General features: G+C 43.8%; 1 protein-coding gene across 1 annotated transcript in view; it reads left to right on the forward strand.

Moving 5' to 3' along the window:
- The window catches only part of celf6 (CUGBP Elav-like family member 6), a gene marked incomplete at its 5' end in the record, with an annotated part of 220,486 nt that extends 211,572 nt beyond the window's left edge, over positions 1-8,914 (forward strand). The window contains 1 exon segment of the mRNA XM_079825844.1: positions 8,763-8,914. Within this exon segment, the coding sequence (XP_079681970.1) occupies positions 8,763-8,890 (128 nt within the window). The 3' untranslated portion in view covers positions 8,891-8,914.
- Positions 8,915-26,063: the final 17,149 nt, after the last annotated feature.

Here is a 26,063-nt window from a genome sequence, read left to right on the forward strand (position 1 = left end):
ATTGAGGAAATCTCCTTTAAAGTTGTCCAAATGAAGTCCTTAGCAATGCATATTACTACTAATAATACATTTATGATATATTTACGGTAGGAAATCTTCATTGCACATGATCTTACACACGGCCTCTGGTTTGCTGTAGTTAGTGCTGTGTGTTAAGCATCCCTGAGTCTATGACTGTCACACACACTGAGAGTTGATGAGTTAACAAAGCCTCTCACTGCTCAGCTTCAGTCAAGCCCTGAGTGAGACGATCAGCTGAACTGTAAGAACATAGATCTCACTCCGTCACTGATGGACGTGTGTAACTAATGACTGATGTTTGCCAGGCAGGATGTGCGTGATCATCAAACTCAAAGCTGACTCAATTTTTCCTGAAATAAACTTTTTCACCACAGGCCAACAGCACAGAAACACACAGACTGAGCCTGAAACCCTCCTGAGAGCATTCATTCATTCATTCATTCATTCATTCATTCATTCATCCACATTTATGCTTTTTTTTTTTTGGCTGACGCTTTTATCCAAAGCGACTTACATTGCATTCAAGGTACACATTTTACATTTTGTCAATTCTTGCTTTCCCTGGGAATCGAACCCATGACCTTGGCGTTGCTAGCGCCATGCTCTACTGTTTGAGCCATAGGAAAGCAATTAAAAAATTGCATCCATCCATCCATCCATCCATCCATCCATCCATCCATCCATCCATCCATCCATCCATCCATCCATCCATCCATCCATCCATCCATCCATCCATCCATCCATCCATCCATCCATCCATCCATCCATCCATCCATCCATCCAACCATCCATCCATCCATCCATCCATCCATCCATCCATTCATTATTTTATTATTTTATTTTTATATTTAATTTTATTGTTTTATGAAAAGAATAAACAATAGTAAAAAATATTCTTTTTTTTCATTCATTTATTTAATTTTTCATTATTTTATTTTGACATTATTATATTTTATTGTTTTATTTATTTATTGTATTAATTTTTTTTTTGTTTTTTTTATTTATTGTACATTTTTTATTTAATTTAATTTTATTTTATTTCATTTTGTTTTTTATTTTTGTTTTTGTTTTGTTTAATTTCATTTTATTTTCTGTTTTAATTCTTTTCTTTTATTTTTCATTAATTTATTTTATTATTTTATTTATTTTATTTTTTAAAAATATTTTATTTATTATTTTATTTAAATTGTATTAATTAATTAATTAATTTTATTATTATTTTATTTTATTTCATTCTATTCTATTATTTTTTACTTTATTTTTTTGTTTCATTTTGTTTTGTTTTGATTAATTTTATGTTTTCCTTATTTTGTTTCATTTTCATTTTTTTATTAAATTGTATTATTTAATTTTATTGTTTTATTTCTTTCATTATTTTTTAATAAATATATAAATAATAATCACTTATTTTAATATTTTATTGGTTCATTATATAATTTTATTTGTTCATTTATTTTGAAATCTTTTATTATTTTGTTTTAATTTTTTCATTCATTTATTTTATTAATTTTGTTTTATTTCTTTCATTATTTGTTATTTTGTTTTTTATATTTTATTTTATTTTGCTTTTAATTTATTTTATTTACATTTTCATTAAGTTTTCATTATTTTGTTTTATATTGTTATTTCATTTTATTTTTTATTTTTTATTATTTTGTTTTTGTTTTTGAATATATCATTTTTTTCATAATTTGATGTTGTGATACAGTCTTTGTTATGGCATCAGAATAAACTGGTTTGTGAGGTGATAGAAAGATATTAACTAAATCATAAACATGTCAAATTAATACAATTAAATCATTTGAAAAAATAAAAGCAATCAAAATGTTATGTGTTGACCTGCATGTCATGTGATTCCTGGAGTGTGTGTGTGTGTGTGTGTGTCAGCACTGATTCCTGGAGTGTGTGTGTGTGTGTCAGCACTGATTCCTGGAGTGTGTGTGTGTGTGTGTCAGCACTGATTCCTGGAGTGTGTGTTCTGTGTGTCAGCACTGATTCCTGGAGTGTGTGTGTGTGTGTGTGTGTGTGTGTGTGTCTCAGCACTGATTCCTGGAGTGTGTGTGTGTGTGTGTGTCTCAGCACTGATTCCTGGAGTGTGTGTTCTGTGTGTCAGCACTGATTCCTGGAGTGTGTGTGTGTGTCTCAGCACTGATTCCTGGAGTGTGTGTTCTGTGTCTCAGCACTGATTCCTGGAGTGTGTGTGTGTGTGTCTCAGCACTGATTCCTAGAGTGTGTGTTCTGTGTGTCAGCACTGATTCCTGGAGTGTGTGTGTGTGTCTCAGCACTGATTCCTGGAGTGTGTTCTGTGTCTCAGCACTGATTCCTGGAGTGTGTTCTGTGTCTCAGCACTGATTCCTGGAGTGTGTGTGTGTGTGTCAGCACTGGTTCCTGGAGTGTGTGTTCTGTGTGTCAGCACTGATTCCTGGAGTGTGTGTTCTGTGTCTCAGCACTGATTCCTGGAGTGTGTGTTCTGTGTGTCAGCACTGATTCCTGGAGTGTGTGTGTGTGTGTGTGTGTCTCAGCACTGATTCCTGGAGTGTGTGTGTGTGTGTGTGTGTGTGTGTGTGTGTCTCAGCACTGATTCCTGGAGTGTGTGTTCTGTGTGTCAGCACTGATTCCTGGAGTGTGTGTTCTGTGTCTCAGCACTGATTCCTGGAGTGTGTGTTCTGTGTCTCAGCACTGATTCCTGGAGTGTGTGTGTGTGTGTGTGTCAGCACTGGTTCCTGGAGTGTGTGTTCTGTGTCTCAGCACTGATTCCTGGAGTGTGTTCTGTGTGTCAGCACTGATTCCTGGAGTGTGTGTTCTGTGTGTCAGCACTGATTCCTGGAGTGTGTGTTCTGTGTGTCTCAGCACTGATTCCTGGAGTGTGTGTGTGTGTGTCAGCACTGGTTCCTGGAGTGTGTGTTCTGTGTCTCAGCACTGATTCCTGGAGTGTGTGTGTGTGTGTGTCAGCACTGGTTCCTGGAGTGTGTGTGTGTGTGTCAGCACTGGTTCCTGGAGTGTGTGTTCTGTGTGTCTCAGCACTGATTCCTGGAGTGTGTGTGTGTGTGTGTGTCAGCACTGGTTCCTGGAGTGTGTGTTCTGTGTCTCAGCACTGATTCCTGGAGTGTGTTCTGTGTGTCAGCACTGATTCCTGGAGTGTGTGTTCTGTGTGTCAGCACTGATTCCTGGAGTGTGTGTTCTGTGTGTCTCAGCACTGATTCCTGGAGTGTGTGTGTGTGTCTCAGCACTGATTCCTGGAGTGTGTGTGTGTGTCTCAGCACTGATTCCTGGAGTGTGTGTGTGTGTCTCAGCACTGATTCCTAGAGTGTGTGTTCTGTGTGTCAGCACTGATTCCTGGAGTGTGTGTTCTGTGTGTCAGCACTGATTCCTGGAGTGTGTGTGTGTGTCTCAGCACTGATTCCTGGAGTGTGTGTGTGTGTCTCAGCACTGATTCCTGGAGTGTGTGTGTGTGTCTCAGCACTGATTCCTAGAGTGTGTGTTCTGTGTGTCAGCACTGATTCCTGGAGTGTGTGTTCTGTGTCTCAGCACTGATTCCTGGAGTGTGTGTTCTGTGTGTCAGCACTGATTCCTGGAGTGTGTGTGTGTGTGTCTCAGCACTGATTCCTGGAGTGTGTGTGTGTGTCTCAGCACTGATTCCTAGAGTGTGTGTTCTGTGTGTCAGCACTGATTCCTGGAGTGTGTGTTCTGTGTCTCAGCACTGATTCCTGGAGTGTGTGTTCTGTGTGTCAGCACTGATTCCTGGAGTGTGTGTGTGTGTGTCTCAGCACTGATTCCTGGAGTGTGTGTGTGTGTGTCTCAGCACTGATTCCTAGAGTGTGTGTTTTCTGTGTCAGCACTGATTCCTGGAGTGTGTGTTCTGTGTGTCAGCACTGATTCCTGGAGTGTGTGTTCTGTGTGTCAGCACTGATTCCTGGAGTGTGTGTTCTGTGTGTCAGCACTGATTCCCGGAGTGTGTGTGTGTGTGTGTGTCTCAGCACTGATTCCTGGAGTGTGTGTGTGTGTCTCAGCACTGATTCCTGGAGTGTGTGTTCTGTGTCTCAGCACTGATTCCTGGAGTGTGTGTTCTGTGTGTCAGCACTGATTCCTGGAGTGTGTGTTCTGTGTGTCAGCACTGATTCCTGGAGTGTGTGTTCTGTGTCTCAGCATTGATTCCTGGAGTGTGTGTTCTGTGTCTCAGCACTGATTCCTGGAGTGTGTGTTCTGTGTCAGCATTGATTCCTGGAGTGTGTGTTCTGTGTCTCAGCACTGATTCCTGGAGTGTGTGTGTTCTGTGTGTCTCAGCACTGATTCCTGGAGTGTGTGTTCTGTGTCAGCATTGATTCCTGGAGTGTGTTCTGTGTGTCAGCATTGATTCCTGGAGTGTGTGTTCTGTGTGTCAGCACTGATTCCTGGAGTGTGTGTGTGTGTGTGTGTGTGTGTGTGTGTGTGTGTGTGTGTGTGTGTGTGTGTGTGTGTGTGTGTGTCTCAGCACTGATTCCTGGAGTGTGTGTGTGTGTGTGTGTGTCAGCATTGATTCCTGGAGTGTGTTCTGTGTGTCAGCATTGATTCCTGGAGTGTGTGTTCTGTGTGTCAGCACTGATTCCTGGAGTGTGTGTTCTGTGTGTCTCAGCACTGATTCCTGGAGTGTGTGTTCTGTGTGTCTCAGCACTGATTCCTGGAGTGTGTGTTCTGTGTGTCTCAGCACTGATTCCTGGAGTGTGTGTTCTGTGTCTCAGCACTGATTCCTGGAGTGTGTGTTCTGTGTGTCAGCACTGATTCCTGGAGTGTGTGTTCTGTGTGTCTCAGCACTGATTCCTGGAGTGTGTGTTCTGTGTGTCAGCACTGATTCCTGGAGTGTGTGTTCTGTGTCTCAGCACTGATTCCTGGAGTGTGTGTTCTGTGTGTCAGCACTGATTCCTGGAGTGTGTGTTCTGTGTGTCAGCACTGATTCCTGGAGTGTGTGTTCTGTGTCTCAGCACTGATTCCTGGAGTGTGTGTTCTGTGTCTCAGCACTGATTCCTGGAGTGTGTGTTCTGTGTGTCAGCACTGATTCCTGGAGTGTGTGTGTGTGTGTCTCAGCACTGATTCCTGGAGTGTGTATTCTGTGTGTCAGCACTGATTCCTGGAGTGTGTGTGTGTGTGTGTGTCTCAGCACTGATTCCTGGAGTGTGTGTGTGTGTGTGTTCAGCACTGATTCCTGGAGTGTGTGTTCTGTGTCTCAGCACTGATTCCTGGAGTGTGTGTTCTGTGTCTCAGCACTGATTCCTGGAGTGTGTGTGTGTGTCTCAGCACTGATTCCTGGAGTGTGTGTTCTGTGTGTCAGCACTGATTCCTGGAGTGTGTGTGTGTGTGTGTGTGTGTGTGTGTGTGTGTGTGTGTGTGTGTCTCAGCACTGATTCCTGGAGTGTGTGTTCTGTGTGTCAGCACTGATTCCTGGAGTGTGTGTTCTGTGTGTCAGCACTGATTCCTGGAGTGTGTGTTCTGTGTCTCAGCATTGATTCCTGGAGTGTGTGTTCTGTGTCTCAGCACTGATTCCTGGAGTGTGTGTTCTGTGTCAGCATTGATTCCTGGAGTGTGTGTTCTGTGTCTCAGCACTGATTCCTGGAGTGTGTGTGTTCTGTGTGTCTCAGCACTGATTCCTGGAGTGTGTGTTCTGTGTCAGCATTGATTCCTGGAGTGTGTTCTGTGTGTCAGCATTGATTCCTGGAGTGTGTGTTCTGTGTGTCAGCACTGATTCCTGGAGTGTGTGTGTGTGTGTGTGTGTGTGTGTGTGTGTGTGTGTGTGTGTGTGTGTGTGTGTGTGTGTGTGTGTCTCAGCACTGATTCCTGGAGTGTGTGTGTGTGTGTGTGTGTCAGCATTGATTCCTGGAGTGTGTTCTGTGTGTCAGCATTGATTCCTGGAGTGTGTGTTCTGTGTGTCAGCACTGATTCCTGGAGTGTGTGTTCTGTGTGTCTCAGCACTGATTCCTGGAGTGTGTGTTCTGTGTGTCAGCACTGATTCCTGGAGTTTGTGTTCTGTGTGTCTCAGCACTGATTCCTGGAGTGTGTGTTCTGTGTGTCAGCACTGATTCCTGGAGTGTGTGTTCTGTGTGTCTCAGCACTGATTCCTGGAGTGTGTGTTCTGTGTGTCAGCACTGATTCCTGGAGTGTGTGTTCTGTGTCTCAGCACTGATTCCTGGAGTGTGTGTTCTGTGTGTCAGCACTGATTCCTGGAGTGTGTGTTCTGTGTGTCAGCACTGATTCCTGGAGTGTGTGTTCTGTGTCTCAGCACTGATTCCTGGAGTGTGTGTTCTGTGTCTCAGCACTGATTCCTGGAGTGTGTGTTCTGTGTGTCAGCACTGATTCCTGGAGTGTGTGTGTGTGTGTCTCAGCACTGATTCCTGGAGTGTGTGTTCTGTGTGTCAGCACTGATTCCTGGAGTGTGTGTGTGTGTGTGTGTCTCAGCACTGATTCCTGGAGTGTGTGTGTGTGTGTGTTCAGCACTGATTCCTGGAGTGTGTGTTCTGTGTCTCAGCACTGATTCCTGGAGTGTGTGTTCTGTGTCTCAGCACTGATTCCTGGAGTGTGTGTGTGTGTCTCAGCACTGATTCCTGGAGTGTGTGTTCTGTGTGTCAGCACTGATTCCTGGAGTGTGTGTGTGTGTGTGTGTGTGTGTGTGTGTGTGTGTGTGTGTGTGTGTGTGTGTGTGTGTGTGTGTGTGTGTGTGTGTCTCAGCACTGATTCCTGGAGTGTGTGTTCTGTGTCTCAGCACTGATTCCTGGAGTGTGTTCTGTGTGTCAGCACTGATTCCTGGAGTGTGTGTTCTGTGTGTCAGCACTGATTCCTGGAGTGTGTGTTCTGTGTGTCAGCACTGATTCCTGGAGTGTGTGTGTGTGTGTGTGTGTGTGTCTCAGCACTGATTCCTGGAGTGTGTGTTCTGTGTCTCAGCACTGATTCCTGGAGTGTGTGTTCTGTGTGTCAGCACTGATTCCTGGAGTGTGTGTGTGTGTCTCAGCACTGATTCCTGGAGTGTGTGTGTGTGTCTCAGCACTGATTCCTGGAGTGTGTGTTCTGTGTGTCAGCACTGATTCCTGGAGTGTGTGTTCTGTGTGTCAGCACTGATTCCTGGAGTGTGTGTTCTGTGTGTCAGCACTGATTCCTGGAGTGTGTGTGTGTGTGTGTGTCTCAGCACTGATTCCTGGAGTGTGTGTGTGTGTGTCTCAGCACTGATTCCTGGAGTGTGTGTTCTGTGTGTCAGCACTGATTCCTGGAGTGTGTGTGTGTGTCTCAGCACTGATTCCTGGAGTGTGTGTTCTGTGTGTCAGCACTGATTCCTGGAGTGTGTGTGTGTGTCTCAGCACTGATTCCTGGAGTGTGTGTTCTGTGTGTCAGCACTGATTCCTGGAGTGTGTGTTCTGTGTGTCAGCACTGATTCCTGGAGTGTGTGTTCTGTGTGTCAGCACTGATTCCTGGAGTGTGTGTTCTGTGTGTCAGCACTGATTCCTGGAGTGTGTGTTCTGTGTGTCAGCACTGATTCCTGGAGTGTGTGTTCTGTGTGTCAGCACTGATTCCTGGAGTGTGTGTTCTGTGTGTCAGCACTGATTCCTGGAGTGTGTGTTCTGTGTGTCAGCACTGATTCCTGGAGTGTGTGTTCTGTGTGTCAGCACTGATTCCTGGAGTGTGTGTTCTGTGTGTCAGCACTGATTCCTGGAGTGTGTGTGTGTGTGTGTGTCTCAGCACTGATTCCTGGAGTGTGTGTGTGTGTGTGTCTCAGCACTGATTCCTGGAGTGTGTGTGTGTGTGTCTCAGCACTGATTCCTGGAGTGTGTGTTCTGTGTGTCAGCACTGATTCCTGGAGTGTGTGTGTGTGTCTCAGCACTGATTCCTGGAGTGTGTGTGTGTGTGTCTCAGCACTGATTCCTGGAGTGTGTGTGTGTGTGTCTCAGCACTGATTCCTGGAGTGTGTGTTCTGTGTGTCAGCACTGATTCCTGGAGTGTGTGTTCTGTGTGTCAGCACTGATTCCTGGAGTGTGTGTGTGTGTGTGTGTGTCTCAGCACTGATTCCTGGAGTGTGTGTGTGTGTGTGTGTGTGTGTGTGTGTGTGTGTGTGTGTGTCTCAGCACTGATTCCTGGAGTGTGTGTGTGTGTGTCTCAGCACTGATTCCTGGAGTGTGTGTGTGTGTGTCTCAGCACTGATTCCTGGAGTGTGTGTGTGTGTGTCTCAGCACTGATTCCTGGAGTGTGTGTGTGTGTGTGTGTCAGCACTGATTCCTGGAGTGTGTGTGTGTGTGTGTCTCAGCACTGATTCCTGGAGTGTGTGTGTGTGTGTCTCAGCACTGATTCCTGGAGTGTGTGTGTGTGTGTCTCAGCACTGATTCCTGGAGTGTGTGTTCTGTGTGTCAGCACTGATTCCTGGAGTGTGTGTGTGTGTCTCAGCACTGATTCCTGGAGTGTGTGTTCTGTGTGTCAGCACTGATTCCTGGAGTGTGTGTTCTGTGTGTCAGCACTGATTCCTGGAGTGTGTGTTCTGTGTGTCAGCACTGATTCCTGGAGTGTGTTCTGTGTGTCAGCACTGATTCCTGGAGTGTGTGTTCTGTGTCTCAGCACTGATTCCTGAAGTGTGTGTGTGTGTGTGTCAGCACTGATTCCTGGAGTGTGTGTTCTGTGTCTCAGCACTGATTCCTGAAGTGTGTGTTCTGTGTCTCAGCACTGATTCCTGAAGTGTGTGTGTGTGTGTGTGTCTCAGCACTGATTCCTGAAGTGTGTGTTCTGTGTCTCAGGCTTCGTCAGCTTTGATAACCCGTCCAGCGCTCAGGCGGCCATTCAGGCCATGAACGGCTTTCAGATCGGCATGAAGAGGCTCAAAGTCCAGCTGAAGAGGCCGAAGGACGCCAACCGCCCGTACTGACCCTCAGCTGACCGCTCATCACAGGTGTGTGTGTGTTACAGTACAGCTTCACACACACATTCATGCGTCACAGACCCATCTCTACTGCACAGTGATGGTTTATTATATGAGCATATTTACTGGAGAAGAGAAATGACTTCAAATGAAGAGATATAAAGTTTCAAACCAGAGCAGATTCTGCCAGCGAGGTAAGAAACCTGTTCTCTGTTCATTTTCCTGATCCAATCAGCAGATACACTTCATTATGATCAATTCCCCAGAAAACTAAACGTCATTTCGCATCTCGAGTAAATGTAGCGTGATTTTTCATATATATATTTGTACTGGAAAATAATCGAAAGTGTTGAGGAACATCACTTTCTGCAGCACTAAAGTCTCTTTGTGACAAATAGAGCCACATTGTTCCCTTATTTTATTTATTTATTTGATTATTTGATTATTTTATAATTTTTTTCATTAGCCATTATTTAACTTTTTTCCCATGTTTTCCTTTATTTTATTTTATTTTTTTATTTTATTTTATTTTATTTTATTTTATTTTATTTTTATTTTATTTTTATTTTATTTATTTTTATTTTTATTTATTTTTTTATAATGTTCGATCTTTTTTGCACAATAATATCAGGTTTTCCCAAAAGGACACAAATAATTTTTTTAATTTCCCCTCAATTATTTTTATTTTATTTTATTTTCCATTATTGTATTTATTTTATTTAATTTTTTCATGAGCCGTTATTTTTATTTTTCCCATTTATTTTTTATTTATTTATTTATTTATTTATTTATTATTTATTTATTTATTTATTTATTTATTTATTTATTTATTTATTTATTTATTTATTTATTTTATGTCCAGTCTTTGTTCCAAAAGGACACAAATTTTCCCCTCAATTAATTTGATTTCATTTAATTTGATTTTATTTTCCATTATTTTATTTATTTTATTTTTTCATGAGCCATTATTTTTATTTTTATTTTTTTATTTAATTTAATTTGATTTTATGTCGTCTTTGTTCCAAAAAGACACAAAATTTCCCCCTCAGTTAATTTTATTTCAATTTATTTTATTTTATTTTCCAATTGTTTAATTTTATCCATTATTTTATTTAATTTCAAAATTTTATTGACCATTATTTTATTTTTTATCATTTATTTTTTTCCATAGTTTATGACCCAAAATTGCCCTTTCCATTTATTTTATATTATCAAATATTGTTTATCCGTTTTTAGTTTTTAGTATCATCCATTATTTAATTTTCTTCCATTTATAAATTTTTATTGGCCATTATTTTATTTTAGACAGCCTTTTTCATGCCATTATATCAAATGTTCTCCTCCATTGCGTCCTGTGTGTGTGTGTGTGTGTGTGTGTGTGTGTGTGTGTGTGTGTGTGTGTGTGTGTGTGTGTGTGTGTGTGTGTGTGTGTGTGTTCTTACTCATAAACTCATAAGTTCTGTTTTCATGTTGCGCTGAAGGAATTAAGTCATGTGTGTGTGTGGAAGGAGTGTGAGTGTGTGACTGAAGAATAACGCAGAAGGAATCTTTCCCTTTCAGTCGGTCACGTTCGACGTACGTCGGAACTGACCGACGAATCGGGATCTGTTTTCAGAGACCGACCTACTTTGAGTAATTCAAAATGAGCCAATGAACATTGGCATGCGATCACGCATTCCACACACCGCCCCGCGTTGCGGGTATAAATAAGGAAGTGGAAGTGCCGCATACCGCTTTCAACTTCGGAGCCGAGCATTCAGCATTTCTGGTGTTCCTACGAAGAGTATTTCCTTATCTACAGGCGAGAAGAAAAAGTCCTACCTGTTACGGTTCCAGTGTCGGTGTGACGGTGCCTTGCAGCGGTGGTCGCGAGCTCTGAAGATAACAAACAACTGTTTCCACAGCTCGCTGGGCGTTTTTTCCTTTTCGTGGGCTTGCATCTTTGAACCGCTGTGAGCCGCGGCCATTTCCCCTGTGTGCCTCGGCACTGTCGGAGCGGTTTTCTCTTCTCTCCTCTCACTAAAAGAGCAACACGGTTTGACCCTGCGTCTTTTTCAAGATGTCATTCAAACCGTGTGTTTCTGGATGCCGTCGGTTTCTGTCCCCAGTTGACGGACACGATCGCTGATCGCTTTGGCTGATGCCTTTGGTGGAGATCTGAGGGTGATGGTTAGGGCACCCCCGCCGAGTCAACAGGCTCCTCGGGCCCCTCCGCTGCCCCGGTGCAGTTCCCGGAAGATCGCGGTGGTCCTTCCCATGGGGGGCCACCCGTTGCTTTCGGGGCTCCTGCTGAGGACATGATATCGATAGCTGCATCGGGGGACGATCTAATGGACTCTGGAGATGAGGATTCGGCTGCGTTGCCCCCCTCGGGTGTGGCAGCGTTGCCCCGAGTCTGATCCAGAGCTCACGGCTATGCTTTCCCGGGCCGCCGCGAGTGTCGGGCTCGAGTGGAACCCTCCACCGTGTCCCGAACCCTCGCGGCTGGGCGATTGGTATCTCGGGACGGACCGTGCTGGTTCTCAGCGCCCCGCCCGAGTACCTTTCTTTCCGGAAGTGCATCAGGAGCTCACGAAGTCGTGGACAGCGCCCTACAGCGCTCGTTCACGATCAGCGAGCTCCTCCGTCCTCACTACCCTCGATGGAGGCGCGGCTAAGGGTTACTTGGAGGTCCCTCCAGTGGAACGGTCGGTTGCGATGCAACTGTGTCCTAAGACCGGCTCCGACTGGTGGGGCCATCCGCGTCTCCCCTCCCGGGCGTGCAGGTTCTCGTCCAATCTAACGGGCAAGGCCTACACAGCCTGTGGAGAAGCCGCGTCTTCTCTGCATGCCATGGCGCTCCTGCAGGTCTACCAGGCCAAAGCGCTCAAGGAATTGCACGAGGGTAGTTCCGACCCAGGGGTTATGCAGGAACTGCGTACCGCAAAGGACCTCGCCCTCTGGGCGACGAAAGTTGCCGCACGCACCCTGGGTCGGGCGATGTCCACTCTGGTGGTCCAGGAACGCCACCTATGGCTGAACCTGGCGGATATGCGTGAGACCGAAAAGGTGCGGTTCCTCAACGCCCCTGTCTGCCAGGCCGGCCTCTTCGGCGACGCCATCGAGAGCTTCGCCCAGCAGTTCTCGTTGGCACAGAAGCAGACCGAGGCCATCAAGTATATCCTGCCCCGGCGACCTGCTGCTGCCTCCACCCAGTCGCCGGCTGCACCTCCGCCTGCTCGTCGCCGAGGGCGTCCCCCTGAGGCCGCCTCCGCCCCTGCTAAACCCAAGCAGCAGCCTTCACCATCGGGGAAGCAGGGTGTCGGTCGTAAGGGTGCCACCCAACCCGTGTCGGGGCCTGCTAAGTCGGCAGGCAAGCGCAAGGGCAAGCGGCCCTGACACGGGGAGCCCAGGGAGAAGAGGAGCTGTTCCAGAGGAGGACCGGGGGGGGAATGTCCGGACTGGTACCAACAACATCCTGCCAACAACAACCAACAACATCCATCCCACATTCTCAATAAAAGAGCAGTTTCCTCCCTCCCTGAGCCCCGAGAGGGACAGGTTGGCAGTGCGCGACGCCCCCGGGACTTGCCACTCCTTTCCTTCCCTCTCACCCCTCACCAGGGGGCAGCAGAGTGGGCACCGAGGACGCCCCCGGGCCTTCTCACCCACTCTCTGCCCCACCTGGAGTATTCAGGCAACACTCCGGGCCGCCTCCGGGCCTCCCGAGTCGGGTCTGAATACTCCACCTCGCTGCCTCACCCCGGGTACGTCTGTGGTGCCGTTGGTCCCGCTAGTTCGGTCTCTGGGGGCCTGGCTAGGTCTCCCCAGGCCGTCTCGCTGGCTCATCCGTACCATCAGACTCGGCTATGCGATTCAATTCGCACGCCGGCCTCCCAAGTACAGGGGCATCCTCTTCACCTCCGTGCGGAGCAGCGATGCCCATGTCTTGCGGTCCGAGATCGATGTCCTGCTGGCGAAGGGCGCGGTCGAGCCGGTTCCTCCTGCCGATATGAGGAAGCACCTGCTTTCTCAGGGGCAGGGCACTCTTTGGCACCCGCGTCCAGACCTCTGGAATCTCCATGTCTGGTCCCTGGACGGGACGCGGAGGTTCTAGGTGGCCTACCACAGGCAGTGGTGGACACCATCACTTCGGCTAGAGCCCCCTCTACGAGGCGCCTTTACTCTCTGAAGTGGAACCTGTTCGTCGAGTGGTGCTCTTCCCGCCGGGAAGACCCCCGAAAGTGTTCGATTAACGTTGTGCTTTCCTTCCTGCAGGATGGGTTGGATCGAAGGCTGTCTCCCTCCACCCTCAAAGTATACATCGCAGCAATAGCGGCGTATCACGATGCAGTAGACGGTAAATCCTTAGGTAAGCACGACTTAATCGTCAGGTTCCTCAGAGGTGCGAGGAGACTAAATCCTCCTCGTTCTACCCCGATACCCTCTTGGGACTTAGCCCTGGTGCTCAGAGCACTTCAGGGCCCCCCATTTGAGCCTTTGCAGTCTGTTGAGCTAAAAATCCTGTCCATGAAGACAGTTCTCCTGATTGCATTGGCTTCAATCAAGAGGGTAGGGGACCTGCATGCACTCTCGGTCGACGAATCGTGCCTAGAATTCGGGCCGGCCAACTCTCACGTTGTCCTGAGACCCCGGCCTGGATACGTGCCCAAGGTTCCTACCACTCCCTTTCGGGACCAGGTGGTGAACCTGCAAGCGCTGCCTTCGGAGGAGGCAGACCCAGCCCTAGCTTTGTTATGTCCCGTCCGCGCTCTTCGCGCTTACGTTGACCGGACTCAGAGCTTCAGATTCTCACAGCAGCTCTTCATCTGTTACGGAGGCCAGCAGAAGGGAAAGGCTGTCTCCAAGCAGAGGTTGGCCCACTGGATAGTGGATGCCATTGTCTTGGCTTACCAGTCCCAAGACGTACCTTGCCCGTTCGGGTTGCGAGCACACTCAACAAGGAGTGTTGCTTCTTCCTGGGCGTTGGCTCAAGGCGCCTCGCTGACAGATATATGTGGAGCTGCGGGCTGGGCGACACCTAACACGTTCGCTAGATTTTATAGCCTCCGTGTAGAGCCGGTATCTTCCCGCATTCTCGCCCCCAGTGGCCAGCAGCGCTAAGTGCCCGTTCTAAGTGTCGGCTTGCATACGCCACTCCCGCCCTCTGGGCCGGATACGTACGTCTATTCTGCTCCAGTCGTGTTCCCCGGAAATCGGCTAACCCTGTGAGTTCCTCTGTCACCCCTTCAGTGTCAGACGTGGCGGCCGTCTGATGCCAGGCCTGCACCCGTATGCTTGTGGAACGGGTGTGTAGGCTGGGTTCCATATGTTGCGGTCCCCTCACGGCTACCCCATATGTGTATTCTCCACGGTACCAGCTACCCTACTCGGCTAGCCCCGTGTCTTTCCCTCGACAGAGCTTCCTCTGTCGTCTCTGGGTGTGTTCTTCCCCCCCTGGAACCAGGTTGGGTCCACTCCAGAGACTGCCATTTGTTGCACTACCCTGTTAGGTTAGTCCTTATGTGTATTCCACCTCTCCTTCCATTGAAGGACGTGGTCCGCAGCGTACCATCTCCCGAGACGGGCACGCTTTCCCAGCGTTATCCAATAGTCACGCTGAGTGGGTCTTGCAGGAACAGCAGTGACTGTCCTTCCCTGCCCGGAGCCCTGACTCACACTCTAACATAGGAGTGGTCCAGCGAGCTCAGGCAGGACGCTGGAAGGCCAGCCTCCTGGCGTGTTTGTAGGGATCCCAATTCGTCGGTCAGTTCCGACGTACGTCGAACGACTGAAAGGGAACGTCTCGGTTACGTATGTAACCCTCGTTCCCTGAAGGAGGGAACGGAGACGTACGTCCCGTCGCCAGGTGCTGTGCTTCAGCTGAAGGCCCGAGCCACTTATCTCGGCTCCTCAGTTGAAAACGGTATGCGGCACTTCCACTTCCTTATTTATACCCACAACGCGGGGCGGTGTGTGGAATGCGTGATCGCATGCCAATGTTCATTGGCTCGATTTTAATTACTCGAAGTAGGTCGGTCTCTGAAAACAGATCCCGATTCGTCGGTCAGTTCCGACGTACGTCTCCGTTCCCTCCTTCAGGGAACGAGGGTTACCTACGTAACCGAGACGTTTTCCTGTTGTGTGTGTGTGGTGATGGACTCAGGAAGCTCAGGACGGGCCGCTCTTCTCAGAGCACACGCGTGTGCAGCGCTGTAAGTCCCTCACGTGTGTGTGACAGTGGCATGACGTGGCGTTATCTCTGTATCTCTGCTGGGCTTCTGATAGCCGCTCGCCGTTACTCACGTGCTGATTGGTTGATTTCGATGGGTTGTGAACTTTGCCCTTTGTTGCTGTTGTGCTGTGAGTTGTTGTGGTGGATTTTTCTCTCTCTCTTGCTCTGTTTGTTTGTTTCAGGCTTGCTCAGCTTTCTTTTCCTTCAGTTGTGAGTTCTGCGGTGCGGAATACACTTAGAACTGTATTTACTGTAGAATGCGGAACGTCACGGAATTTTGACAATTTTTGGATGAATTAATCAAATAAAAGTTAACAAACTAAAAGTTTGGTTTAACTTGAAATACAGTAGAATTGAACTGTCTCAATGTAATAATAACACTAATAATTATAAAAATAATAAATTATTTAAACTTATTTTTTATGGAATCTCAATTTTCTTCCATTTTTTGGAATCCAAACTTAGAGAATTTGGTCAACAAAAAAAAGGAATTTAAGAAAAAAAATCAAACATTTTATAGGGCCCTAAAATATGTAATTGTTAAAAAACATTTGATTATTAAAATTTAATTGAACCATTAAAATGGAGTCAAAACATTAAAACATTAAAAAAAAATCGGATCCAGAAAAAAAACAAAAAAAAAACTCATTTTGGAAAAGATAAAATGAAGAAAAAAAGAAAAAACATTTAATAAAAATGAAAAAAATATATCTTTTTAAAATAAATGTATAAATGTTGTTGTTTTTATGAATTCAATTAATTAGACATGCTTTTTGATTATTACGATTTAATTAAACAATCAAAAACGAATAAAACGTATTTCATAGGGCCCTAAACATGTAAGCTTTGTTTAAACTTTTAATAAATTGTTAAATTGTAAAAAAAAAAAAAAAAAAAAATGGAATCAAAATGTAGATAATTTGGTCAAAAATAAAACAGAATTTGAGAAACAAAAACATATTTCATAAGTTTTTTTTTACTTTTAATAGATTATTAAATATAATTTCAATTAACTCAACAATTTTTGATTACTCAAATTTAATTAAATTGAAACGGGGGAAAAAAACTGAATCCGAAAATATTCAAATGGAATTTGTGAAAAAATCTGACAGATTTAATAGAATCCTACAGTCGTCATCTCTAACGGTGAAATATTGTTTCTGTGTGTAAACTCTGATTATTACTGATGATTACTGTGTCAGTCCAGTCAATATTTGTTAATGAGGTGCATCACATTTCTCAAGACACATCACTCTGTGATGCGTGTGTGTGTGCATCTGGGATTTGATCATGTTTGTGGCAGATCACACACACTTTATGATCACTTCAGATGTGTGTGTGTGTGTGTGTGTGTGTGTGTGTGTGTGTGTGTGTGTGTGTGTGTGTGTGTGTGTGTGTGTGTGTGTGTGTGTGTGTGTGTGTGTGTGTGTGTGTGTGTGTGTGTGTGTGTGTGTGTGTGTTTTTTGCTCTCGGTGTGGACAGAAATCCCCTCCAAACTCAGAAACTGTCCTGTTACTTTTGGCATATTTCCATTGTGTCCATGTTTAGCTGTTCATATGTTAGCTGTCACTAAAGATATATTTTATATTATTTCATATTACAATTACTAACGGACCCTTTCTCAATGCCGAATACAGCGTTCTAGTCATATAAATAATATTTATATACTGTTTAAAGACGGATTCCCTTCATTATTTTCATTATTTTCATGACAATTAAGATAATTTCTTCTTAAAATCTCTGCTTAGGTGAAATATTTCACAATTGTATTCTGTGGTATTTATGCGTTTTAGAAAGTAAAGTTTTTATGGTAGTATTGTTCTGCTTGTATGCGGATTTTCTTGAATTAACTTTTTACAGAAATGCATTCAAATACAGAGAATTAGAAGCAAACTCAAACTATCATCCATACATATGATGATAATGAAAATGTGTCACATGAGTAGGGTTGGGTACCGAAACCGTACCTACATAACCGGTGTGTAACCGGACCGAATCAGAACCGAATTTGGCACTGTTTAGATACCAGTACCGTTTTAAAAGTATCGGTTTGACACCGTTTAGGCACCGGTACCGTTTTTAAAGTATCGGTTTGACACCGTTTAGGCACCGGTACCATTTTAAAAGTATCGGTTTGGCACCGTTTAGATACCAGTTCCGTTTTAAAAGTATCGGTTTGGCACCGTTTAGGCACCGGTACCGTTTTAAAAGTATCGGTTTGACACCGTTAAGGCACCGGTACCGTTTTAAAAGTATCGGTTTGACACCGTTTAGGCACCGGTACCGTTTTAAAAGTATCGGTTTGACACCGTTTAGGCACCGATACCGTTTTAAAAGTATCGGTTTGGCACCGTTTAGGCACCGGTACCGTTTTAAAAGTATCGGTTTGGCACGGTTTAGGCACCAATACTGTTTTAAAAGTATCGGTTTGGCACCGTTTAGGCACCAATACCGTTTAAAAAGTATCGGTTTGGAACCGTGTAGGCACCAATACTGTTTTAAAAGTATCGGTTTGACACCGTTTAGATACCAGTACCGTTTTAAAAGTATCGGTTTGACACCGTTTAGGCACCGGTACCGTTTTTAAAATATCGGTTTGACACCGTTTAGGCACCGGTACCATTTTAAAAGTATCGTTTTGGCACCGTTTAGATACCAGTACCGTTTTAAAAGTATCGGTTTGGCACCGTTTAGGCACCGGTACCGTTTTAAAAGTATCGGTTTGACACCGTTAAGGCACCGGTACCGTTTTAAAAGTATCGGTTTGACACCGTTTAGGCACCGGTACTGTTTTAAAAGTATCGGTTTGACACCGTTTAGGCACCGGTACCGTTTTAAAAGTATCGGTTTGGCACGGTTTAGGCACCAATACTGTTTTAAAAGTATCGGTTTGGCACCGTTTAGGCACCAATACCGTTTAAAAAGAATCGGTTTGGAACCGTGTAGGCACCAATACTGTTTTAAAAGTATCGGTTTGGCACCGTTTAGGCACTGGTACTGTTTAAAAAGTATCTGTTTGGCACCGTTTAGGCACCAGTACCGTTATAAAAGTATCGGTTTGGCACCGTTTAGGCACTGGTACTGTTTAAAAAGTATCTGTTTGGCACCGTTTAGGCACCAGTACCGTTATAAAAGTATCGGTTTGGCACCGTTTAGGCACCGGTACCGTTTTAAAAGTATCGGTTTGGCACAGTTTAGGCACCAGTACCGTTTTAAAAGTATCGGTTTGGCACCGTTTAGGCACCAGTACCGTTTTAAAAGTATCGGTTTGGCACCGTTTAGGCACCAGTACCGTTTTAAAAGTATCGGTTTGGCACCGTTTAGGCACCAGTACCGTTTTAATAGTATCGGTTTGGCACCGTTTAGGCACCAGTACCGTTTTAAAAGTATCGGTTTGGCACCGTTTAGGTACCAGTACCATTTTAAAAGTATCGGTTTGGCACCATTTAGGCACCAGTACCATTTTAAAAGTATCGGTTTGACACCGTTTAGGCACCGGTACCGTTTAAAAATTATCGGTTTGGCACCATTTAGGCACCGGTACCGTTTTAAAAGTATCGGTTTGGCACCGTTTAGGCACCAATTCCATTTTAAAAGTATCGGTTTGGCACCGTTTAGGCACAAATACCGTTTTAAAAGTATCAGTTTGGCACCGTTTAGGCACCGGTACCATTTTAAAAGTATCGATTTGTCACCGTTTAGGCACCGGTATCGTTTTAATAGTATCGGTTTGGCACCGTTTAGGCACAAATACCGTTTTAAAAGTATCAGTTTGGCACCGTTTAGGCACTGGTATCGTTTTAAAAGTATCAGTTTGGCACCGTTTAGGCACCGGTACCGTTTTAAAAGTATCGGTTTGGCACCGGTATCGTAAAAAACCCAAACGATACCCAACCCTACTCAAGATGCAAAGAAAATCTGAATGATCCTAAAATAAGCTTAACTTTCTTCATGTGTTATGATTTTTAGTTGATGAGGTTTTCCCAGGACATTCTGTAGTGTAAATGATGAAGGATCTTCAGTGTTTCCATCTGCTTCTCTTCTTCTCTCCTTCATCTCTGTCTCTCTTTTTCTCTGTCAGGATGAAGGACACCTTATTTCCACAAGTCTAAAGACTTCTGCTCCGCTACATATCACAGGAGGCGAGCGATCGCTGGATTTTGTGGGAAAATCACTGAGAGCTGGAAAAACTGGAACACAAAATATTTTTTCTGCCAACTTTTTTTTTTTTTTGCTTCAGCATTTGCAGGATGCTTTTTTGCATTTTGCAGAGACCAACTTTTTTGCTGCTGTTTTTTTCAGACAAGATTGAGAAGAAAAAAAAAAACCTTTATGAACACGTTATGCTCAAAGCATGCATATATACAAACGCACACACTGATGCACATCTCCTGAGATGTCCGGATTATTCTCGCCTTTACATGCACACATGCAGATACACAAAACTGTTTTGAAACCCTCATGTAAATGCATTGATCTCTACACAAACAAACACACACACACACACACCAGCCTGCTGCCATTTTGGTTTTCGTGCCTACACTGGTTTCGCGTGATCTGCGCTCTGGAAGAGAATCCAGGAATATCTACATGCGTCATTCCTTAGAAAATAGGGACCAAAGGACTACATGCTTTTTAAAAGTATATAAATATATATATTTAAAAAATCACAAAAACTCTTACCTTGTAGCTGCGAGTATAATGATTACTAATGTTAACAGTAGAAGAACGTAAATCTGTAAAAAGACGGTCACGTGACTCTGGTTTGCTCTGGTAGCCGTTTCTTGCACCAAGACGTAGATTAGACGAGTAGAATATAGGAGTAGAGTTGCTCATTTTTCATGTTTTCTATTTATTTTTATTAGAGAAGATAATACTTGAACTGAAGGGAAGGAAAAATGTACAAATGAAAACAAACTCTTTCCTCGGCCGCTGGATAGTATCGTTCATCGTGTTGTGCTCTTTATCCATTCCGCCGTTTGGAAGAAGACGAGCGACCAGAACGGACGAGGAAACGTGTGGAAGTCTGTCTGACAGGGTCCGGGATCCCAGAAGCCTTTGTGTTCGAGCGACAATCCACAGTCAGATGATCGGACGCGGCGCGTGTTTTTTTGGACTTAAATGACACTGGGAAGATGAGGATCGATAGCTACTGAAACTGCCAAATGAACCCGAGCTACGCGAAAGGAAACGGTGATGTTTTTGATACCCCTTCACACTTAATGAGATGTTTATTGGTCTGTTGAAGCTTCACTAAACACACATAGATCATCATTAGCAGATAAAGACGCTCATCTGTGCTGTAATCCACTGTAAATGAGCTTCATTGCATCATGAATCATCATATCATTCAAATGTACAAATATCAAAACATTCTTAAATCAAGATACAGCAAAATGACTGACAACATTAAGTCTTGTTTATGCTTAAAGTGCCCCATTATGCTTATATTCCCTTTCATGGCTAAGTTTTAAAGATCAAAGTGTTGATAAATAAAGTTGAAGTCTCCTAAAAGAAAGAAGTGATTCTGAAACGAGTCGTCAGTAATTCCAGTCTGTTACAAACCAATGTAGCTCATTTACATAATGCCAGCCTCTGGTCTTGATTGGCTGAACAGCTTCTCTTAGCCCCGCCCTCACTCACTGTAGTCGTCTCTGAGACTGGAAGAGTTTGGTTGGTGTTGTTCATGTGGAGAAGATGCTGTTTTCTGCTGCCACGATATAATCATTTGTTCCCTCGTTTCACTAAATTGTGCGCATGATATAATAATTTGTTCCCTCGTTTCACTAAATTGTGCGCATGATATAATAATTTGTTCCATTGTTTCACTAAATTGTGCGCATGATATAATAATTTGTTCCCTCGTTTCACTAAATTTGCGCATGATATAATAATTTGTTCCCTCGTTTCACTAAATTGTGCGCACAATATAATAATTTGTTCCATTGTTTCACTAAATTGTGCGCATTATATAATAATTTGTTCCATTGTTTCACTAAATTGTGCGCATGATATAATAATTTCTTCCATCGTTTCACTAAATTGTGCGCACCATATAATAATTTGTTCCATTGTTTCACTAAATTGTGCGCATGATATAATTTCTTCCCTCGTTTCACTAAATTGGCGCACCATATAATAATTTGTTCCATTGTTTCACTAAATTGTGCACATGAAATAATATTTTTTTCCATTGTTTCACTAAATTGTGTGCACGATATAATAATTTGTTCCATCGTTTCACTAAATTGTGCGCACAATATAATAATTTGTTCCATTGTTTCACTAAATTGTGCGCATTAAATAATTTGTTCCATTGTTTCACTAAATCGTGCCCACGATATAATAATTTGTTCCCTCTTTTCCCTAAATCGTGCCCACAATATAAAAATTTGTTCCCTTGTTTCACTAAATTGTGCGCACGATATAAAACATTTAATTCCCTCGTTTCACTAAATCGCGTGCGCAATATAATAATTAGTTCCCTCGTTTTTGATACGGTAAAACCCACGCCATTACTGTTCATATCACTGTGTGTCAAGAGCTGAGATTCAGATATGATAATGAGCGTTTGCTTTCTGACCAATCACAGCAGACTGGGCCATCTGACCAGTCAGAGCAGAGCAGTTCTCTGAAAGGCGGGGCTTAGAGAGACTGAATCTTCAACCGTAGAACTGAACCGTTTCAGACTCTTTGAGAAATAAGAAGATGTGTAATGTATCTTATGAGAAAATTTGTGTTTTTTGACCTCTGAGGCATATGAACAAAACAACATTAGGAATGTTTAAAATAGCATAACTGGGGCACTTTAAAATAAGGAGAGAAAAAAATAGTTTTCCCTTTGAATTAAGTTATGTTTTTGTGCCGTTTCTCTGCCGGTTGATGATGATCAGGCCTTAAAAACAACAGTTGTTCACCTCAAGATTTGGCCACCAGAGATTCATTGATATCTTCGTCCCTCTTCCATGTGGAGATATTAAGAAATCAACACTATCCTCATTCTTCCATCTCAAAGTTGATCTTTCTGTGAGTTCATAAATGTTTCTCGATGGGCAGGTCTTTATCTAGTCATCGACTGCGTACGACTAAGATTGAGGAGAGAAATCCGGGTGTCGACGACCAAACCTGACCTCGTAACCTTCATGCCAGCATATGAGACGTTGCTTTTATCCTTTAAAAAAGACGCTCCCTCCAGGATCCCAAAGGACCAAAACCATGCAATTGTGCCACGCTGCCTGCCCTTGAGCGCTGGAATCAGTCTGTCTGTGAACTTTACACAGATACTGACGAGGTAACGGCCTGCCCATGTGTGTCTCAGTGCTTCATCCCTCGCTTTGGTCTCACTAGAATCATTTTGCTGCATTATTATTCATGATTCTGATTGTTTTTTGTCTGACCGTATAGTTTTATTTCCTCTATCCTGTGCTGATGAAGCCACTTGCTGGAAAACATTTCTTAATCATAACAATTTGCACTAGTTATAGTTAAAAACCTGCCAATGTGTTTCATGCGAGGGAGAATCACACGTATGAACATCCCAGAAACTTGTGGATTTATCATGACCTGTCCTTCATGAAACTGAAGCGAAAGCTTTAGATTCGTTTGTAAGAGGAGGTTTAAGAAGTGCCAAATGAAATTTCACAAATGTTCATTTTACTTTTGCATTCACACTACAAAAAAAAAAATCTTCCTCAGTGTTTTTGTCTTATTTTCCAGTACAAATACGTAAACATTCTTAAATCAAGATACTTTTACTGGAGAAGCAAAATGATTAAAGATTTTAAATCTCAATCTTGTTTTTTGAAAAATTATTTAAAAAAAGATTGTTCCACCGTTTCACTTAACAGTGCACATTATATAGCAAATTGTTCACCCGTTTCACTTAATTGTGCCCATTATATAATACTTTGTTCCATCGTTTCACTAAATTGTGCGCACAAAATAATAATTATTGCCCTCGTTTCACTTAATTATGCGCACAATATAATAATTTGTTCCATTGTTTCACTTAACAGTGCACATTATATAGCAAATTGTTCACCCGTTTCACTAAATTTAGCGCATTATATAATAATTAGTTCCCTTGTTTCACTTAACAGTGCACATTATATAACAAATTGTTTCACTTAGTCATGCGCACAATATAATAATTAGTTCCATCGTTTCACTAAATTGTGCGCACAATAAAATAATTTGTTCCATCATTTCACTAAATTGTGCACACGATATAATAATTTACTAAATTATGCGCATGATATAATAATTTGTTCCATCATTTCACTAAATTGAGCGCACAATATAATAATGTGTTCCATCGTTTCACTAAATTGAGCACACAATATAATAATTTTGTTCCATCGTTTCACTAAATTGTGCACATGATATAATAATTCACTAAATTATGTGCATGATATAATAATTTGTTCCATCGTTTCACTAAATTGTGCACATGATATAATAATTCACTAAATTATTTGCATGATATAATCATTTGTTCCATCGTTTCACTAAATTGTGCGCACAATATAATTTGTTCCATCGTTTCCCGAAATTGTGCACGATATAATAATTCACTAAATTGTGCGCATGATATAATCATTTATTCCATCGTTTCACTAAATAGTGCACACAATATAATAATTTGTTCCATCGTTTCCCTAAATTGTGCACATGATATAATAATTCACTAAATTGTGCGCATGATATAATCATTTATTCCATCGTTTCACTAAATTGTGCACATGATATAATAATTTGTTAGGTTAAATCAAAACAAGGGAACCAATTAGTACAATGTGAACATGATTTACTAAATCAAAAGAACAAATTGTTAGTTTGTGACTACGAAGTTTATATTTTTGTCCGTATGTGCGGTGCTTCTTTAATGTTTGCTTAAAACAAGAAAAAAATGTGCCAGTGGGGTCAGAATCAGAAAAATCTTGTTTTCCCTTTGAATGAAGGTTATTTATATGACCACATTAACATATTTGTTCCTGTTTTAAGCATAAGTAAATTCATCTAGATGTATTAATGTTTAAATACTTGTACTGGAAAACAAAACAAATACAGAAGTAAGAATACAGTAAATGCACCATTTTTATTTTTGGTGAAACACCTGCTTGTATTCAATGAGCCTGTGATCAGCAAAGCACAGATTATTCTGAAGCACTGAAATAGTTTGCTAAAGCACAGCACATTTCATCCATCGTCTCGTTTCACACTGCTCATGTCTGCTAGAGGAAGGATGAGTGGGTTAAAGTGCCATATACATGTAGAACATGCTAAATGCATCAGTGTTAAATCAACACTCAGTTCCTCTGAGGAGTTTCAGTTAGAGCTGGAGGTTGAGTTCAGTGGAAGGTGAAGTGCACTAGTGAGCAAACGCCCTCAGAATCAGGAGGATTTATTTCCTCTGTCTCAGTGCCAACACAGTTAAAAGTGAAGAACACTAAATCTATGAGGTCCAGTTCATCCGTATCGAGTGTGTGTAGCTTCTGTTCAATCGTATTTCTGTCATGCGCACGTCTGATCTGTGCATTTGCATTCAAGCTCGTGCCGGAGTTGGTTAAGGGGCCGCGGGAGAGCGAAGAGCCCATTTCCTGCGGATGCCCACAGGGCTCCACCGTCCCCGAAATAGCTGATTGTCAAGAGAAGGAAGTCAAATGTAATTGACTAAAAGTCAAGAAATAATTAAAGGAACCTTTTTAGACAGGGAAAAATTAATGCTCCTCGTTTAATAGTTTTACATTTGTGAGAGAAGTGAGATTTGCCTCATAGCTAGCGGGAAGGCGGTGTTGGGAAAGCATGCAGACGCAGCTCCTGAAGGGCCACAGATCTCTATCCTCTCAGGGCATCAGACTCGATGATGTCATGGTTTGTGGATCCTCTCGGGCACCTGACATGCCCTCCAAATGCCCTCAAACCCGCCGTCGTTTCTCAGCGCCTGATGCATCGCAGAGCATGCTTTGAAGCAGCCCGAAAATGTGCAATCGTGTCTGATGAGAACGCTATGATTCAAAGCAAAGCAAAAAAAGGCAATTGTTTTTTTTATTCTGTCATGTTTTGAAGTCGAGATAGATAGCTAACACTAGAGACTTTGCGCCGTTAGCTTAGCTTCGTCCAGCGTGGTGTTAATATAATCGGAATAGATCGTAGCACAGGGTTAGCGTGAAGGGGCTGTTTATCAGGGCGGGGTAAGGGGCAGGGCTATTTTATCAGGGCGGGTTTAGGGGCGGGGCTGTTTATCAGGGCGGGGTAAGGGGCAGGGCTATTTTATCAGGGCGGGTTTAGGGGCGGGGCTATTTTATCAGGGTGTGGTTAGGGGCGGGGCTGTTTATCGGGGCGGGGTAAGGGGCAGGGCTATTTTATCAGGGTGTGGTTAGGGGCAGGGCTATTTTATCAGGGCGGGTTTAGGGGCGGGCTATTTTATCAGGGTGTGGTTAGGGGCGGGGCTGTTTATCGGGGCGGGGTAAGGGGCAGGGCTATTTTATCAGGGTGTGGTTAGGGGCGGGGCTGTTTATCGGGGCGGGGTAAGGGGCAGGGCTATTTTATCAGGGTGTGGTTAGGGGCGGGGCTGTTTATCGGGGCGGGGTAAGGGGCAGGGCTATTTTATCAGGGTGTGGTTAGGGGTGGGGCTGTATATCGGGGCGGGGTAAGGGGCAGGGCTATTTTATCAGGGTGGGTTTAGGGGCGGGGCTGTTTATCAGGGCGGGGTAAGGGGCAGGGCTATTTTATCAGGGCGGGTTTAGGGGCGGGATAAGGGGCAGGGCTATTTTATCAGGGTGGGTTTAAGGGCGGGGCTGTTTTATCAGGGCGGATTTAGGGACGGGGCTATTTTATCAGGGCGGGGTTAGGGGCGGGGCTGGGCTGTTTATCAGGGCGGGTTAGGGGCGGGGCTGTTTTATCAGGGCGGGGTTAGGGGCGGGCTGTTTTATCAGGGCGGGGTTAGGGGCGGGCTGTTTTATC

Source organism: Gobio gobio (genome assembly GCF_949357685.1).
Source record: "Gobio gobio genome assembly, chromosome: 9".
Classification (NCBI taxonomy): domain Eukaryota; kingdom Metazoa; phylum Chordata; class Actinopteri; order Cypriniformes; family Gobionidae; genus Gobio; species Gobio gobio.